This window comes from Bradysia coprophila, chromosome II (genome assembly GCF_014529535.1).
Source record: "Bradysia coprophila strain Holo2 chromosome II, BU_Bcop_v1, whole genome shotgun sequence".
Lineage (NCBI taxonomy): Eukaryota > Metazoa > Arthropoda > Insecta > Diptera > Sciaridae > Bradysia > Bradysia coprophila.
In genome coordinates, this window is record NC_050735.1 from 2,472,708 (window position 1) to 2,491,192 (window position 18,485).

The following is an 18,485-nucleotide window of genomic DNA, read 5'->3' on the forward strand; positions in this document are numbered from 1 at the left end:
GAGGAATGGATAAATGTACAGGTTTATTATGCACCAGTAAGTCCACAAGTACACACTTTGTGTAGTAATTATACAGTGCGAAGTTAATCTCAATGTTAACGTGTTTTTGACACGTTGCTTACACGTTTGTGCACAAATGACAAAACTCGTTTCAGTGCAGCAAATACACTGTTTGGGTGACGTCATGCGTGCATACGTGCCACTCTTATTTTCCCGAGGGGAGAAAATAGAAATTTTTGTCCCTCGAACTGTCTCCTTCTTTTTGTAACAAGTTGAATTGTTCGTTTCGCAGACAGAAACAGTTATTCACATCGTACTCGCTTGAAAATCATGTCCGGAGCGATAGCGGAGGACTTGACGCAGTCTAACTTCCAAAAAAAGAACGAAGACGCGGCAACTATATAGGTATAGGCGAGAATTTAAGTTTCTTTCCTTTGGTCTGTATCACCACAAATCCTATTCTATCTTATTCTCGCTTCAAATACGAGCAAAACGAGCTATCACTCGACTATGTAGCTTTAAAATTACCGGAGATACATCGTTTTGAAATTGACACTTTTCATAGAAAATGCACCAAATTAACGTTTTCCAAACAATCAAAATCTTTCAACTGTATGTTTCTATCTATCTGTCTATCTGTCTATCTATCGACGGTCGATCTCGGAAACTAGTCAGCCAATCTCCATGAAATTTTGCAGGAACCTCAGGGTGGGCATAAAAATGAAAATGTGATACGCCATTACCCCAGGAAAAACCAGAATTTTGTTTTATTGGCCTCGAAGTGGTTTCTGAGTGTGGTTTTCGAGGGTCGGGAATGCGTTTTCGGCTGTAGGTTAGCTGTATTGAAACCTACAGAGGCGTGCGACCCATCAAATGAAAGGTATTCGTAACACGTTTCGTTTGAGCTAGAGTGATTAGAGTGACCAAATTTTGAGCTACTCGAGCGTAGGATGAAAGGACTAATATTTTTTTGGGTTATGAGAGATAGAGAATTACTTTCTTCGGCAAAGTCTCAGAGTTTTACGAGTAGAACAGAGGGGCATATGTGAAAAATGTCGAAAGTTGGAAATGGGTGGGTCAATTATGTTTTTAGAGGTATTTCTTGAATGGTGACAGATAGAGAGTTACTTTCTTCGGCAAAGTCTCAGAGTTTTACGAGTAGAACAGAGGGGCATATGTGAAAAATGTCGAAAGTTGGAAATGGGTGGGTCAATTGGGGTTTTGGAGATATTTCTTGAATGGTGGCAGATAGAGAATTACTTTCGTCAAATTTTCGAATTTCGTCAAATTTTGTCAAATTTTCGAATTTCGTCAAATTTTCGAATTTCGTCAAATTTCGTCAAATTTCGTCAAATTTTCGAATTTCGTCAAATTTCGTCAAATTTTCGAATTTCGTCAAATTTTCGAATTTAGTCAAATTTTCGATTTTCGTAAATTTTTTGAATTAAAACTGTAAACTGTTTATAAAAAGCAGTGTTGACTACACTTCTAAAACGACTGATATCCCAACAAAAATCTCTTCGAGAAAAGTGTGACGCAGTCTTTGAAATACAATTTCTAAAATGAATGATATCGCTAGAGTTGACGCTTTCAGCTTCGTTACGCAAAAATTAAATTTTACACCCAATTTTAGTTCAAACAAGCTGACTTAGTTTTTCTCATCATCTGCCAAATAATTTTTACCAAAAAAAAATTTGACTGGAATTTTCCAAAAAAAATCTGCGTCGTATGCGGCAGATAAATTTTCTTGCTGATCTGTTCCTGAACATTTGCCACCTTGCGACGCAGATTTTTTTGGTAAATTCCAGTCAATTTTTTTTTTGTAGAAATATCGTTGCTCCAAAATTAAACTACTTCTGTCGGGAAAATCTGCGCCTGACCTGAGTTACTACAGTCTGTAAACCAAAGGCTTATGCAGAATCAGCAACAGTTGATCAAAAATACTTGTATAATATACAATCAAAACACATTCTAAACAACGAGTTTATTATAGTCATACGTGTTTGCGGGCGCACAAAGCAGGGGCGCCGACTACGGTCTTGCTCAGAGGCTCGGGCAATACTATGACTAAAATCATCGAGGCTGAGCAACACTATGAACCGAAGACACAATAAAAACGATAAAACGCTAAAAACGATTATAAGAAATTGAATTTATCAGAACTTAGTTGCGTAAAGGCCAAAATTACGATGTGAATTTTGAAAAAAAAAATATGGAATAGTGAAATGAAAAGACTGCAATACAAATTGTAAAGATTGTATTTAATGTACTAGACTTGACTCCTCTTGTAAATACAACGTTCGGTGACTTCGATTTCTATCAGAATAAATTGTTCGGAATACGAATCTACAATGTGAAATGTTAAACTTCTAAACTTTTAATATAAATAGAGGATAGGGTTTTCTGTTGTTACTCATTCGCTATGCGACGTTATAGCATAGCAGGCCAGAAAAGGGCAATACTATGCGAAAATTGAAATCGGCGCACCTGGCACAAAGATGACCTTAACGTATGTATACACTGTGTGTAGTTTGACTTTGAATTGTTTTGGATAGAAAGGTATTGTCTTTGTTGACCAGCTGGAGACGTTCAGCTGTTGCTGATTCTGCATAAGCCTTTCGTTACTGACTGTAAATCATTGTGCGTCTTTCTAAGACGAAGCGGATTATATGGAAAGATATATTTTAATTGCACCCTGTTAAAAATTATGTTTTTTGTCTGTGATCAAGAACTCATCATCAATTATCAGATAATAAACTCTGAAAACTAAATGCTACAAGTGATACCGGACAAGACACAATGCATAATATAAAAAAAAAACCAAAAAAATATCGACAATAAAATAAAAATAATGAGGATATTTACTTGCATGCAAGTATCTACTGTACCACCATACATAGAACAACCATCGACTCGACAATATACCACAAAAATAAAATCTATGTGGCATACCGAGAGATATTATTACACCCAGGAATATTTATTGAGTCGATAAATTTTAACAAAATCTCTGCATGGACACAGTTAGTGTATAATTCTTAAAATTTATGACTATTATTCAATGAATATCAATTCTGTGAAGCATTTTCCATGTAAAAATTCCATAATAAACGTAAATCATTGCACATGTTTGATTTTATAAGTTTAGTTGAGAGTTTGGAAAATAAGTTAAGAATATGGCATGTATGCTTCGACAATCTCATGGATTTCCTTTAACATTTCTTCCATCACTGCACGACAATATTTTTGTACTTTCAACTTTCGACGTCAACTACACAAGTGAATTGTGAATTCTCTAATAAGATGGCAATCAAAACTTTACTTTATTAGCAAAAAAAATCTTATTCCTTATTTATAACTCAGCTACCAGCTCATTGGCTTAGTCGATGTAATTCAAAGAAGAAAAAATAATTATCTACACTCCTTTTGCTATTGATGCACATTTTCAAAGTAAGTTTGACCTTTGATGTAAATAAAGAATTTCTTTTAAATTTCTCTAAGCATACCAGACATGCTACCGTTCGCAACGCCAAATCCATTAAATTAATAAGAAAGAATATCTCGATAAATCTGTGTATATTACGTGGATACCTACCTTTAGTTGCAAATAACCACAATTTATAGGTGGGAACGTGAACAAATGTTTAGATTGGGATCACAATTTCATATTGGTTCCACTGATTCTCCATAGGCCTGGCCTATTCGGCCATATTGTTATACTACTGTATGAGCCCCCACCAATGTCGAAAAAGGTTTGTTTTGTTAGTTTTACGAGATTATTATTTTAGAGCGTTAATAGGCACAGAATGGCCTGGTTTCAATGATTCTAAAATAACAGGTACGAACGAGATTTTTTTCATTTAAAATTTTTAGTACGGAAAAAGTTCTCCTCTAAGTAGATGGAGGAGCCACTACAGACCAGAGAGCCGCCGATTTTCAGCCGGCCGAAAACGGCGGCTGACGGCTAAAACGCCCGCCGCCGCCGCCGGTGTTTTTGGTCGGCTAAATGCGGCTAGCCGCCGACAGCCGCCGCCATTGCTTTAAGTCGGCTGACTCGGCGGCTGTTATCTTTTTGTTTGTATATAAATTAAAATTTTTGAATTTTTGAATTGAAAATTATAACAACCTATTTAAATTACTACATCTGTTTAACATTTTAACTTTAATAAACTTTCGAAAGAGAAGTCTTTATCACCACTCGGTAGACGCGCCGTTACGATACTTTTGGACAACTTTGATAAACGGTTCAAATTGGACGATGATATGGTCTTTTCGGCATTTTTAGATCCGTCGATGCAGCACTTAGGGCAAATTAAAGACTATTTTACTAAAAATGATATTGACGTTGCTGAAATTTTGCTTGATAAGTGGCAGAAGTACGAATTATCGCTAAGCGAAGGTAAATCACAGTCTTCACAGTCGGATGAGAAACAAGGACGCAAAAGAGAATCAACACAGCAAATGGGAAATGATGTCAAACGAATTCGATTAGAATTAATCGAAAAGCATTGTGCAGCTAGTGCAGCAGTTTCAGATTCTCCTATCAATTGTATTAGGAGGGAATTGAGCAAATACACCTCGGTGATAGGTGTTTTGGAGGACCCATTAATATGGTGGGCGACAAATCAAAAACAGTATCCGTACATGAGTACAATCTCAAAAGTAATTTTATCTTTTATGGCAACCTCTGCTATCGTTGAGAGATTCTTTTCGGTAGCAGGAATTCTGATGACAAAACACAAATCTAACTTAAATCCATTTACGATGCAAAAAATTTTATTCATTCATGAAAACTTTGATCTCGTCAAGGAGCACTTCGAGTTTTAGTTCTCTATTTTTAGTATTTTTAGTATTAACTTTAACTTTATAATCGAACCTATGAATGTGTTCAATCGTTCTTCGAATAAATCTTAAATTTTTTGTAATAATTGTTGCTGTTGTTATTGTAAGACAAATAATACTACAGCCGCCGCCAGCCGACTTTTTAACCGGCGGCTAGGCCCAGTCGCCGCCTCCTCTTTTAGAACGGCTGAGCCGACTCAGCCGCCGGCCGCCAGCTCTTTTGGGACGGCTAGACGCCGCCGACGATTTTTGATCGGCTCTCTGGTCTGAGCCACTATAACGTTGAGTTAGGTTACATTATAGACGAACTGGTTTGGTGCTAAAATTGATGCTATTAATGTGACCAAAGGACAAAGTATAGTAATAGAAACTATTCTCATTGACATAGACAAATTTCTACGACTGTACTAGGAGGTGCTTTGGTTTTGCAATTAATTGAACAGAGTTGTGGTGTGGACTAACTCTTAACTTAGGAGTCCTAAGAATTAATGTAATGCTCTTTATTTAGTGATTAACTACGATCATGCAGGAGTTAATAGCCCTCCTAGTGCTCAAAAACAATAGCAACAGAACAATCAATCATCGTCCTGGTTTAGAGTTTTAACAAAGGTTTCCATGTTCGCAAGTAAATCGATCCTTTTGTTTAGCAACCTGAACTACTAAACTTTGAAGAATCAATGACGACCTTGACAAAAATTGACACCAGTAGAGAACACCTTTCCAAACAATTCGAACTCATGAACTGTGTGGTAAATTTGGACTGTCGACAACAGGTGGTTATCCGAACAAAGAAGTTGCCTATTACACGCTGTAAGTTTACAATTTGACATTCGAAAGCTCCCCCTTATGCAATGCATTTCAAACGAAGGGGTACGGTTGAAATGTAAGTGGGGCTCTCGCCCTTTAATCGTTCTATTGGAACAGACTATAGTGAGATGTCAAGGTGTCTCTGTGGAAATTTATGTTGACTATATGTCATATAGTATGTGACGGTTGAAATAAACCGGAAAACTGTTTTGTTCCATTAATAACCGTTAAATATTCAACTGAAAAGTTCAAAAACTTTCATCTGCAACATTCCATAAAACAATCCATAAAAGCGACATGTATAATGCACAGAATGTTTTTTTTATATAACCACTTGATGTATCATCTATGAAACGGTGGTATCTGTCATCCTGTCGGTGTGATATATCCGACCATCTTGTCACCACTGTGTATTAGCATAGAAACTATGCAATTTTTTTCCCGCTAAATCTTGGCATAATATTTTACTATATTAAACATCAATCACACCACCTCATGCTATATCCTATTTCCTATCGACGGTACAGTCATATTCTGCATAACTTGGTTTATTTGCAATGCTTTGCGCCGGAAAAAGTGATGGTATACCTGTTTATAGTTCAGGCTGGTGTTGCAAACAACACTTCAATAGAGTCAAAGGAAAAGACATGTTTTGGATTTTTCATTGAATAAATCGAATAAACCGATAAATCCTAGAATTACATAATTATTCCTTTGCCGTAGAATTATAACTAAATTTGAACTCTAGCCAGGGATTATTTCTACAAAATTTATTTAAGAGGTTTTAGGAATATTTTTTCACACATTTTTAACATAACATGCTGTTTGGGAAAGTCTTCATATTTTACTACCAATTTTTCATAGATTTTCCCGCTTTTCCTCAAAATTTTCCTTACAACAATAAAATTTACTTCGAGTGCTGGTACACCCATACAACCTGACTACATTTTACGTGTTTATACGAGTTAATAGAGGTACATGTCGTTGGCACCACCACCATTTAGTGCTGTTTTAGAATTAGGCCTATCATTTAGTGCTCGTTTAGTGCTGTCGAATGAGCCCTCGCTCGAGTTTGGTACTTTTCAGGGACTAAAGAAAATGACATGACATTTTTGACGTTTGGCCCTGGATTTTTGTGCTGCCTGTTGAGAGTTATCAAACTATTTCTTAAAAAAGCGGGTCGTCTTAGTGCTGGCGATGAGCCTTCACTCGCGCGCTTGGTATGCTAAAACTGTATTGAGGTAGTATGGGTGATTCACCCATTGGGTGAACCAGTTTTAAGAAACAAATTACGTCAAAAATGTATGAAAAATGGAAAAAAAATTCTTAGAAATAGTCAAAAACTTTTACAACTATAATTGGAGTCGTAAAAATTGCCATCATTGTTATAAGTCGCTAGAAATTTCTAAAGAATTACCCTTTCCAACTCTATCATATTATAAGCGGCTGGCAACACGATTCCTGAATCTAAGCTCATATAATTCTGGTATCGACTTAAAGAATCTGTCAACATCTTCTTTTGTGACTTCATAAATAGAATTTTTGCTCCATTGCGGTTTGAAATCCTTGTCAACTAATATCGCCCGGACACCCTCCCTAAAGTCACCGACACCGACGAAATTGACAGAAATACGCAATTCCATTTTCAAGCAATCTCGCATCGAAAGATTTCTTCCCGTGGTGATAGCACGATGCGCAACTTTCAACGATGTTGGTGAGTTTTTCTTTAAAGTGTTCAGAGTTTTGATCGCCCAATCGCTGCCATCAGATTGAAGATTGGCGAAAATTTCTTCGACTGTCGCACCATCAAAGCATTTGTTGATTCTCGGAAGAATTTCGTCAAGTGCATTGGGGCGGGTTTCAACGTCAGATGAGAAGTGACTCAAAGCTGTGTCCACATCCTTGCGATCTTTACATTTAATTAAAGTTTTCTCCAGTTCCGCCAATTTGTGACTTTCGACAAAATGCGAAGCCAAGCCAACAGTTTTCAGATCGTATCCCTTTACCTTTATTCCCGTCATACCCATGTAAATGCCAAAATGGTTGCCCAATCGAGACAGAAAATGGCTCGACCCAACGTCATTATAATATCCAATTGTTGTTTCTGGCATGAACATTACGGTTTTTTCCGTGACTATTCTGTATTCTGCCGGCTGGGAGTAGATTGAAGCACCTCCTATTGCTAGTCCATCGATTAGAGCAACAAAGTGCTTAGGGGAATTCGCAATCAGATCATAGATGCCATAAATATCTGTGTAGACACTGCTTGTCTCTGCTACTGGCAGGTAAGGCAGTTCCTTAAGATCTCCACCAACACAGAAGACTTTCCGTGTGCCCTTAATAATGATTATTTCATTTCGATTCTCCGTCTTTGAGAGCAACTCATACGAATTCCTTTGGATTGAACTTGGACTTAGAACAGTCGTTTATTTTCGTTTATTTAATCACGACAGAGTAAAGTTAACCAGGCAGTAGCGCTGATTTGACTAGGGACCTGAATAATCTAGTAGCCCTATATTTTTTGCGAACAAAATTTTTCAATTTATGTCAGTGTTCATTTGAGTTCATTTGAGTTCATTTTCATACAGTGTATTAGGTCCCTTATTTGACATTTCGAAAATGAACCGCTCCTGCCTGGTTTATTTTACTCTGCCGTGATTTAACCCTTACCTTAGCATCTCCCCATTGAAGGCATTCATTGCCTCTGGTCGATTTAGTTGAATCACTCCGGCCGATCCATAGTCGAAATAATTTAAAAATTTCACCGACATTTTCTTTCACTCTGCACCGAAAGTCAACTGAATAGCAGGCAAATTCAAAACACTACTAACTCAATTCGGAATGAACGATAAAATCGGTTGACAAACGTCTGTGTATAAGCCAAAGCCTTTGTGCGATAACATGTAAAAGCAAACATTAAAGTGAAATGAGTGTTTGCATTGAATGCCATTCATAGTCAAGTATGGCAGGTCAAGTTTTAGCGTTGATAAGATATCTTATTGCACTTGACAGTTACTTATTGTAAACCGTCTCGCGAACCATCATAGCACGATGCATTGTTTAAGCAAATATACTTAAACGAATGAGACGAGCTTTCAAATGTGTATTTTTTGTCGATAATGTGAGTCCATAAGCACGAAATTAGGAATGGTAAATGAAGGTGCCTAACATGATATATTGTGTAATACGAGAATTGAATTTTTTGACATTTTGTTGAATTTAATATATAGACACCACTGTGCGCTTCTTATAAAGACACTGCGCTTCGTCTTCACATTTGTGCGTGGACAGCATTCGAGCATCATTGCTTCATCGTTTTTACAGCCTCTATGTATGACTAATTTGGAGTAGTGGAAACGTCTCGGAGGTTGGTGGATCGCATCTCGGTCGGGGCAACTGACAATTTTTATTTTGAATTATTAGGGTGTCCAGGGAATGCGTACATTCACGGCGTGTAATTCGACTCAAAATTGACAAATTTTCGAAACTAAAGTCTATAAAGAAAACACAACGTATCATCGATCTCGAGCATGACAAAATCCATTACATATATCGGGAGAAAAATGAAACTTTTCGTTTTAGTGTGTTTATTGACCTCGGCTTCGCCTCGGATCAACAAAATTCTCACGAAAATTCTACTTTTTATCTTTTTATCCCTAGTCATGTAAAATGAAAGCAAAATAAATGATCGAATCTGGTTTTTGACAATTGAATTTCAATTGTCAAAAACCAGACTCGATCATTTTATTTTGCTTTTACCTTAAATAACTATTGCTCAATCGATGTAATTTTGTCATCTGCCCAAAATTTATCTAAAACGTTATTGTAATTTCATCATGAGCTGCTTTGTTCCGAACTATAAAAAAAAATCGGAACATTAAAGAAATAACGTAGACTAAGTTTTTCTGATAGCCTTATGGGTTGTGATTTTCGCCATTTTAAGAAGAAGAATGACGTTTCAGGTCTATGACGCTCAGTAAATACACAATTTGTGAAACTATGTATGTTTCAGGCATGTAGTTAAGTATAGTTTCCACTTAAAAAGAGCACTCCGTTTAGTCTCCGTTTACATGACAGTTGTAAAATATAACAAAGGAACTGTCACGTAAACGGAGTAAAAAATTGAAATAAGTTCAATTTCCACTCCGTTTGCGTGACAGTTCTTTTGTTCTATTTTACAACTGTCATGTAAACGGAGGCTAAACGGAGTGCTCTTTTTAAGTGGAAACTATACTTTAGTATACGTTGAATAAATTGGTTTATTGAGTCTATATCTCAATTTCAATAGATCAGTTTGATGTGAAAAATCAAAAAAGAGAATGTTGACATTGGCGCTGGCGATCAGTTTCGACGGTCAAACCATGAACTTTCATCACAACCCATTCACACGTCTATTAAAAATAATTTGTCAAAACTTTTATCCCCCATTCGTTTAAATAGTTTCAGTCAGACTATTCTCATCCTACAAGATAGTATTAAAAGGAAATAAAGTCGGCTGATGATGATATTTCTGCGGTACAATATAGTTATCGTATCGTACAAATCCGTTTCTAATTTGAAAGATTGGTCTGCTTTACAAATAAATACTCCAAGGAAAACTTAGAAATATTTCCTATCAATTCATTCTTTCATCTTGTTGTGTACACTCTTGACAGAAAAATTTGTCAGGACGGGTAATTTTACAGCGAGTTATTTAGTCTCGTGATAAATCTTTTCCAACGCAAAAAAGTAAAAGATGAAGGATTATTGTGGTGCGCACAGGATGGGAGTTGCACCACACAAATTAATAATATTTTTGTTTGGTTTGTTTTTCAAAATAATTCAGAGAAACACTACCTGAAATTGAGTGAGTGGGTATAGATACGTTTAGAGATATAGATAGGATACCAACAAAATCTCTACGAGAAAAGTGTGACGCAGTCTTTGAAGTACAATTTCTAAAATGAATGATATCGCTCGAATTGACGCTATCAGCTTCGTAACGTAAAAATTAAATCGTACAATTAGTTCAAACAAGCTAGCTTAGTTTTCCTCATCATCTGCCAAATAATTTTTACCAAAGAAAATTTGGCTGAAAACAACTAAAATGTTACCAAAAAAATATGCGTCGCATGTGGCAGATAAATTTTCTTGTAGCTCTGTTTCTGAACATCTGCCACTTTACGACGCAGGTTTTTCTTGGGTAAAATTTTTGTTGTTTTCAGTCACATTTGTTTTGGTAAAAATTATTTGGCAGATGATGAGGCAAATTTAGCCAGTTTGTTTGAACTAATTGGGTGTAAAATTTAATTTTTACTTAAGACTGCGTCCACTTTTCTCGAAGAGATTTTGTTGAGAAATCAATTAGTTTTGGAAGTTTTCGGTAAAAAATTTGACGAAAATCGAAAATTTGACGAAATTTCACAAAACATGACGAAATTTCACAAAACTTGGCAAAATTTCACGAATTTTGAGGAAATTTAAAATTTGACGAAAATCGAAAATTTGACGAAAACCGAAAATTTGACAAAAATCGAAAATTTGGTGAAAATCAGCTACACCGAAAGTGACCAAATTTTTCCAGTTGCCCAACATACCACATACCCCGAAAGTGACCAATTTCGACCAGCTGACCAACATACCCTGAAAGTGACCAAACATTTCCAGCTACCCAACATAGACAGAAAGTGACCAAATTTTTCTAACTGCTCACAATGTAAACCATAATATCAAAAACTTTGAATTTTGAAATTTCGACCGAATTACAACCAACTTCACAACAATCATCACAAAATGGCTGCACATTTTTATATGAGAGAAATTGTTCCGAAAATTAATTAATTAATTCCACAAAATTCTGATTTTCCCTGGAATAATGATGAATGAAACTTAAGTTCTAATGGCCTGACTAAGGTTCCTGCAAAGTTTCATGGAAATTGGCTGCGGATTTTCCGAGATCGACTATCGAAGAAAGATTTTGATTGTTTGGAGAATGCCATTTTTCATGTAGTTGTACTGAAAATGACGAATTGGAAAACGCAATATCTCCGGTTCTTGAGTTGGTAGGCGTGTGATAGCTCATTTTATTTGTATTTCAAGTGAGAATATTCAAAAAATAATTTGTCTACGATATTGGACATTTTGGCGAAAGTAGAATTCTCGCCTATATACATAGTTGCCGCGTACCAAAAAATTTTCTTCGTTATTTTTTTGGGGGTTAGACTGCGTCAAGTCCTCCACTATCGCTCCGGACATGATTCACAACCAAGTTTATGTTGGACTGTTTTCAACTTCTAATCGATAAATGCAGAAACACAATAAACACAAAAGTGAATAGACTTACGGTTAGGAGAACGAAAATCAATCCATTAAAGTTCTCTTCAACAAAATTCGAAATGGAAAATCACTTGAGCTGAACAACATTCCTCTTCACATTTTCGGTCGGCGAAATCCACATAAACAACAATTTAATATAAACATTCAGCCGTTCTCACTGATACACAAAGTACCAAACACACAGCACAGAGAATTATTTCAATAAGAAAAACATTTTATCACAAAAGGGATGATCCTTCTAAAAACAATTTCCAACAACAGAATTCAATGTTTTCAAGTAATTACAGGACATCTAAATGCAAATGTTTGGTTTTGTTTTCAATCGAAATTGCTGGTGAGACTAGGGGATATTTTATAAAATAATGTTTAAATTGTAAATAAATTGCTTTGTATTTTACCATATGTTCGTTGAGAGGGTGGCTGAAAAGTCAGAGGTGGTATTTGAATTGTTAATTAGGGGTATTGTTTGCATTGATATAAAATAAAAAAAGGAACTTTGGAAACTCATTTATTTCAATGGATGCTTGGTCCACATTGCTTCAATCATTGTGAATGAGAACATCAAGGTTGTAATATAATATTCGAAAACGTCGTATTAGAAATACTTTTTAATTGGATATATCATCACCAACTGATGACCCAACTCCACGTGGGTGCAAAGGTGCAAATTGTCTCCACCGGACTCGATGTCGTCGTCGGGTCTGCGAAGAGTGAATCCGCTGATGGAAAAACCGATTTTCTTCCCGGTAGCAAAATAGGTAAAAACTTCCCGATTTCGATTAAAATAAAAATCTTTATGGAACCGAATGGGAAAAGTTTCCCGGTAGCAATGCTCCCGTGCTCTCTATGATTTTCCATCAGCGAGTGAATCCGATCCAGTTCAATTCTCTTCTCTTAATCATTGTATACGTTGCGTTGTTGGTGTATGAGGTTCCACAAATTTTCGTTTGATATCACATTCTGCCAAAATGTCTTTGAAATACGTCTGAGACAATTGCCACGAACAATCGAATCTGGGTTCTTAGCGCATTCGTAACTTTCCTTCCACATCCGTAACTTTCCTTTCATATCCGTATAGAAGCATACATATTACATTAGCACAGAAAGTTTCGATCTTTTAGGTTCCTTGGAATCAGATACTATTTTCAAATGACTGTGGGTGTACTTTCGAGGTATTTGTAGTATTTAACTTCTGATGTTTGCAGTGACTATTTTCGGAAACCGTTTTTCCATATTTTCCTGAATTTTCAACAAGCAAAATTTACTGGGAAAATGTGCGAAAATGTAGGAAAATTCAGGAAAAATGTTTTTCCAAAAATAGTCACTGGATATTTGTTTGTCATTGCCATTCGATTGAAAGGACACAGCGACCTGGCGCGTACACTCTACTTGAAGCAATTTTTGTCCTTTCGCAGCTTAGGTTTAAACTGACTTGAATATTTTAGAACAAATTAAATCTCTCCATTTTATGTCTCATTCACAATTCCATTTTACTGAATAAATTCAATCATCTACCCGGTAGTAATACAACTGCTCTTGTCGGTCCACTTTAAACGAACTTTCTTTTTACAGAAGATTTTCAAATGCAAAAAAAAAACTCCTTACGACTAAATTGCAAGTATACCAAGGGAATGAATAATCCGAAAAATTTTACATAAAAAAAATGTTCAAAGCTCGAACAGAAAATACGTTCAGTTATTCTACTTAATCAGCTGGAGAGTAACTTATCTATCTCGATTCGTTTGTATTTATTCACAACGACACTCCAATTAGAATTTTAGCACTTAAATTGCAGAAAAATCTTGAATCAATCCGGTATAAATTTTCGCTTCTTCCATACTTTTTCAATAGATGAGTAAAATGTATATGGATGGTTATCTCACGCTAACGATAAAATCCGAAATCATTGAATTGTTTTAACTTTTCATTGACATAAAATCAATGTTTGTCTTTCAACTCTATTCTCCGTATGATTCGAAAGAGTTTAGGTGGAAAATTGAACTGAAAGGAACGTGATTCGTGATTCTGTTTGTGTATACGCCGTATATAAACGGAAAATATATTCGCTGAACGTACTGGTGAATGTTGACTTATTTTAGTTTTACGTTGTGTATGTTCAAGTGATTTCCAAAAAAGTTTTCACAATTTTTAAATGAAATGTAAATCCAATGGAGAAATAATTACAATGACTATTTACATGCAATTCATTTGCATTTCTATGCATAGTTCTTGAGTGATATGCAAAATAGCCGTAGATCATAAAATAGCAGGGCAAAAAATGTTGAACGGAATGTAAAAAAAAAATTCCGACAAAAAAACTTTTAATTTGCATTCATTTTAATGAGTTGGAGATTTTACAATAGAAACGAAAATCTCCATGAATGTGTGGAATTTGCACACTGAACTTGCAGTAATGCCACAATTTAGAAATGTGTGCTTCATTTATTAACTCGTATTTCAAGCTTACCGCTTGACTTATGGTACCAAACTTCGAAAAGTACGTCAAACAAGACTTTAAGTAATCAAATTTCAATTAGCCATGTTAAACAAACCAGCTACATCGTGTTAAATTTCCTAACAAGACACAACTTTAATATTGCAACTAAGTTAAAGGATAAGGACCTGCATCTTTGTAATATCGTCTGGTATTACTGAGAAGTAGCCTAGTCGAAAATTTTTTCCTGATTTTCACAAATTTTCTTAAGTTTATAGACATTTTACCTAATTTTCTCAAATCTCTAATATTTGTGAAAACTTGGGAATAGCATTCTCGCATATATTACAGGATTAAAGGGGATATTTCATGTGCATCATTCAGTCTCTCTATTTTCCCGACACTTTTTGAACCAAAAAATGTTTACAAAGTTTTAATAGTAATCCACTCGAAAGTGTTGTTGGTTCCAGAAAGGCATTTTCCTTGCCATCTTAGCCATCCAATGTTACCACCTGATCTGACCTGACCTGACCTGACACATTCAAGCCTAGTGTCTTTGCACACGACGAGAAGGATATGAACGTTGGAACTTTGGGAGAAAGTGTTACTACCGACAGAACCACCTTTTGATCCTTCAAGTTATATAATGAACGTGAGTCCAAAAATAACAGCGCTGGCCCGGATCTTGAAATGTACAACTTAAAACTAACAACAACCACCGTCGCTCGACTTGTGGGTGAACTAGCTACTAAATTTGTCTCAATATAGTTGAATACAGTCTTCATTGAAATTACATGTAATCAGAGAACCTGATTTACCTGAGTCAGTTACAAATTCGTGAGTTTGTCTCACCATCTTCGCGTTTCAATAATAATGAAATTCTAGTACCAACCACAAAACATTTTCTTAACCGAAATCATTTTGTATCGTTCTTCTTCGGCGAAGTCATCTTGATTTCTTTATGGTTGTCCTCCACCTTGGAATGTCCAACTTCTTTATCGTTTCCAATGTTACCAGGAGACAAAACATCCTTCGCCGGTTTTCAGTTCTTGAGTGAGAACTGGATTGACAGAGTATGTTGCCAGGAAGACTTTGTAATTTTTTCACGTATCTTCGAATCTATAAACTTCTTATAGGGTTTCCATTTCGGAAATAACTAAAGCTCAATCCTTAATATCTTTCAGAAAAGCACACTTCTCTTAATGCATTAGCAGAAGTTTTTTTTGCGAGAGATTGAAACGTTTCTATGAAAAATGACATTCATAACTCACCGACACTCCCAACAATCCTGACACTCCGAAAACTCCGAAAAGTTTAAAAAAAAGTTCCTAAAAATAAAATTAAAAAATATCTTTTTACATGACGACCGCACGAAGCCAGATCAAAGTTCAATGAATAAATAAAATTTTAATTTTGCGCTTCATTGCTGTAAAAACGTTCCAACAAATCAAATGTTCAATTAAACCATCGATCTAAACCCAACTTTACAACCAAATGTACAAACGATCCGATTTACCTCTAAAAATTTCATGAATTTTGATAAATTCTAGGAATTTTTGTAAGACAACATTTTGAATTTAGTGTGAAAATGCACAAAACCAACAAAACCAATTACACCACAATCTGAAATGTATTTTTCGGTTCACTTTTTCATCGAATCGTTCACTTAAAATTCAAATTTTAGGCACCCTTACGGTGTGAGTTTTGCTTAAAATAAATTGATTATGGATACTCGGTTAATTTCTGAGAATAAACCAAATCATTTAATTTACAGCTAACTGTCATGCCAACCTTTGTGGATCTTCTTTTCTTTTCTGTCGTTGAATGGAATGTTTGTAAATAATAGAACGCGATGCCACATTAAATTGTACAATTAATAATGAGATGATCTCACTGTCAAGACAGTTACATTTTATACAAGACATTCAACGATCAACTTCATCCACTTCCTTACAGCATTATGTTATAGTACTCCATTGACAATCACAATCACACGAAGAAAATCATTTCAAATTTTAAAACTGTTATTGCTAAAATGTAATTGGCGTAATCTTTATCCCATTCACAATGGTCTCCCCTCTATCGCATTCGTATTATATCGTTCAACAAAATATTGTACGAAATGGTATAAGGTTTTAATGAAGGCTGTACAGTCTCATATATACAATCGCAATCTAGATAATTGCTTCAAATGATGTTCTGTTGTTAGCTCTCTTCACGGTATATACTTCGTTTTGTCCTCTGCAGCCAGATATGTTACTGAATTAAAACAAAAGAAAATTAATTTTCCTACATATAGGCTTATCGTTTATGACAGGTATAATGTGTGTCGTCTGTTGCTATTTATACTTTATTGTATTACGAAACACAAATGGTGTTCTTTGTACTGTTCCATTTGTATTGGATCATTCAGTCGGCTTAAATATAAATCAATATTAAATGGAATGTTCTCTTGTTCTCTTGTTGGAACCATGAAAAGGTCAATGGGTTTATATGATTCTCGGATATGATTAAACGGTTTGTCTAGGATTTACATTTTTCTTGAAAATTGAAGAAAATGCAGGTGACCTAAGAATATCACTAGAGTTACCTAGATCTCACTCAGGCACAGTACAGTATACCTATTGAAAGATCATCATTTTAAAATGATAACTACTTTAAAATAGCGTATAATCAGCGCAGAAAGTGTTCCTAGAATACATTTTCTCTCCATTAAATGTAATATCGTAGCTTAAAACGTCAGGACATCAAATACTCGATGCTCTGACTTCTTGGGAGCAATTAGGCAAATTAAATATTTCAATTCAGTTTAATCAAACCTAACTTTCCTGCCAAGAAATATAAACACTACATCACCTCACCCTAGCAACTATAATTAAAATGTCCATACCACAACGTCCATTCAATCACTTCTACCTTCTGTATAGTCGTTTTGAATTCAGTTTGTAGAAATTAGTTTAAATCTTTGTACCAAATTAACTGACGAATTTAGCCTGAAAATGCGAATTATGCTGAATTATTCTACCTGAGGAGTGGCTTATGGGATTATTGATACAAAGAGAAAAGTAGATCGGATTGCGAAAACTACAGTCAAATATATCTACTGGATGTATTCCACGAAATACTAGCGCTGATTCTATCGGATCGTCTAGAAGTTTACACAGAAAGCATAATAGGAGACCACCAGGGTGGTTTCAGGATAGGAAGATCAGCCACGGATCAACTATTCCTCATCAGGTAAATAATGGAAATAGCTTGGGAATACAATGTAAGCATACACCAACTTTTCGTCATCATGGAAGAATTCGGCATACCGAGAAAACATAGCTGCCTTATCAAAGCGACGCTCGCAAAGGCAAAGTCCTGATCCTTGGATTTTTCTCTGGTCCTTAACTGGTCAACGATTCTGTTCAATCTAGAACTATAGAACGTAGTAAGGACTATGTCAATAAACTGGAATGGAACAGTTTTCACGACATCAAAACAGATAGCCGCTCTTGCAGATAATGCAGATCTGATAGAACGTGGAATCTAGGCAGTGAAGGAAAGTTTCGTAGAGATTGGTTGTTGGTTTACTAGTAAACGAAATAAAAACCAAATGTAAGAAGCTGGATTTTAGCAATTCGAAGATGGTATAGCTGAAGATCGCTACCAATGGCGTATTACGTATTATGAAATGCCCAAGTTTTTACGTAATCCAGAACTGTACGCAATGTTGCAATGGGCATTTACGTAATTTGGTGATACAGTTGGATCCATACTTTCGGATTTGGGTATTAGGTCTATTGTGCTCAAGAAACATCCATACATAAGTATTTCAATATTTTCCTTCTTTACCGGCTACGAAATACGTAATACGCCAATTTTTTTCACTGTGCACGACGTGACGCTCATGTAGCTCTTTTAGAAAGTGCAAAGGCGAAAAATTACATTCAGCAAATGAATTCAGTTTGTAATTCGTTTTAATCTGCGTACCAAAATAACTGACGAATTAAGCCTGTCAAAGCGAATTATGTCGAATTCTCCAACATAAATGTTTTCGTTGTTTCTCTCCCTTTTTTTAAATTTAGTAATTCATTCTGCTCAG

The 18,485-nt window shown here is 35.6% G+C and overlaps 1 protein-coding gene across 1 annotated transcript; it reads right to left on the minus strand.

Moving 5' to 3' along the window:
• Positions 1–4,630: 4,630 nt before the first annotated feature.
• On the minus strand, positions 4,631–8,492 carry LOC119085838 (3-hydroxyisobutyryl-CoA hydrolase, mitochondrial-like). Its single transcript, XM_037196345.1, has 2 exons — positions 8,320–8,492; positions 4,631–8,043 (listed from the first exon to the last, which is right to left on the minus strand). The coding sequence occupies exons 1-2, from the start codon at positions 8,418–8,420 to the stop codon at positions 7,086–7,088; spliced, it is 1,059 nt and encodes a 352-aa protein (XP_037052240.1). The 5' UTR covers positions 8,421–8,492; the 3' UTR covers positions 4,631–7,085.
• Between the last annotated feature and the right edge of the window lie 9,993 nt (positions 8,493–18,485).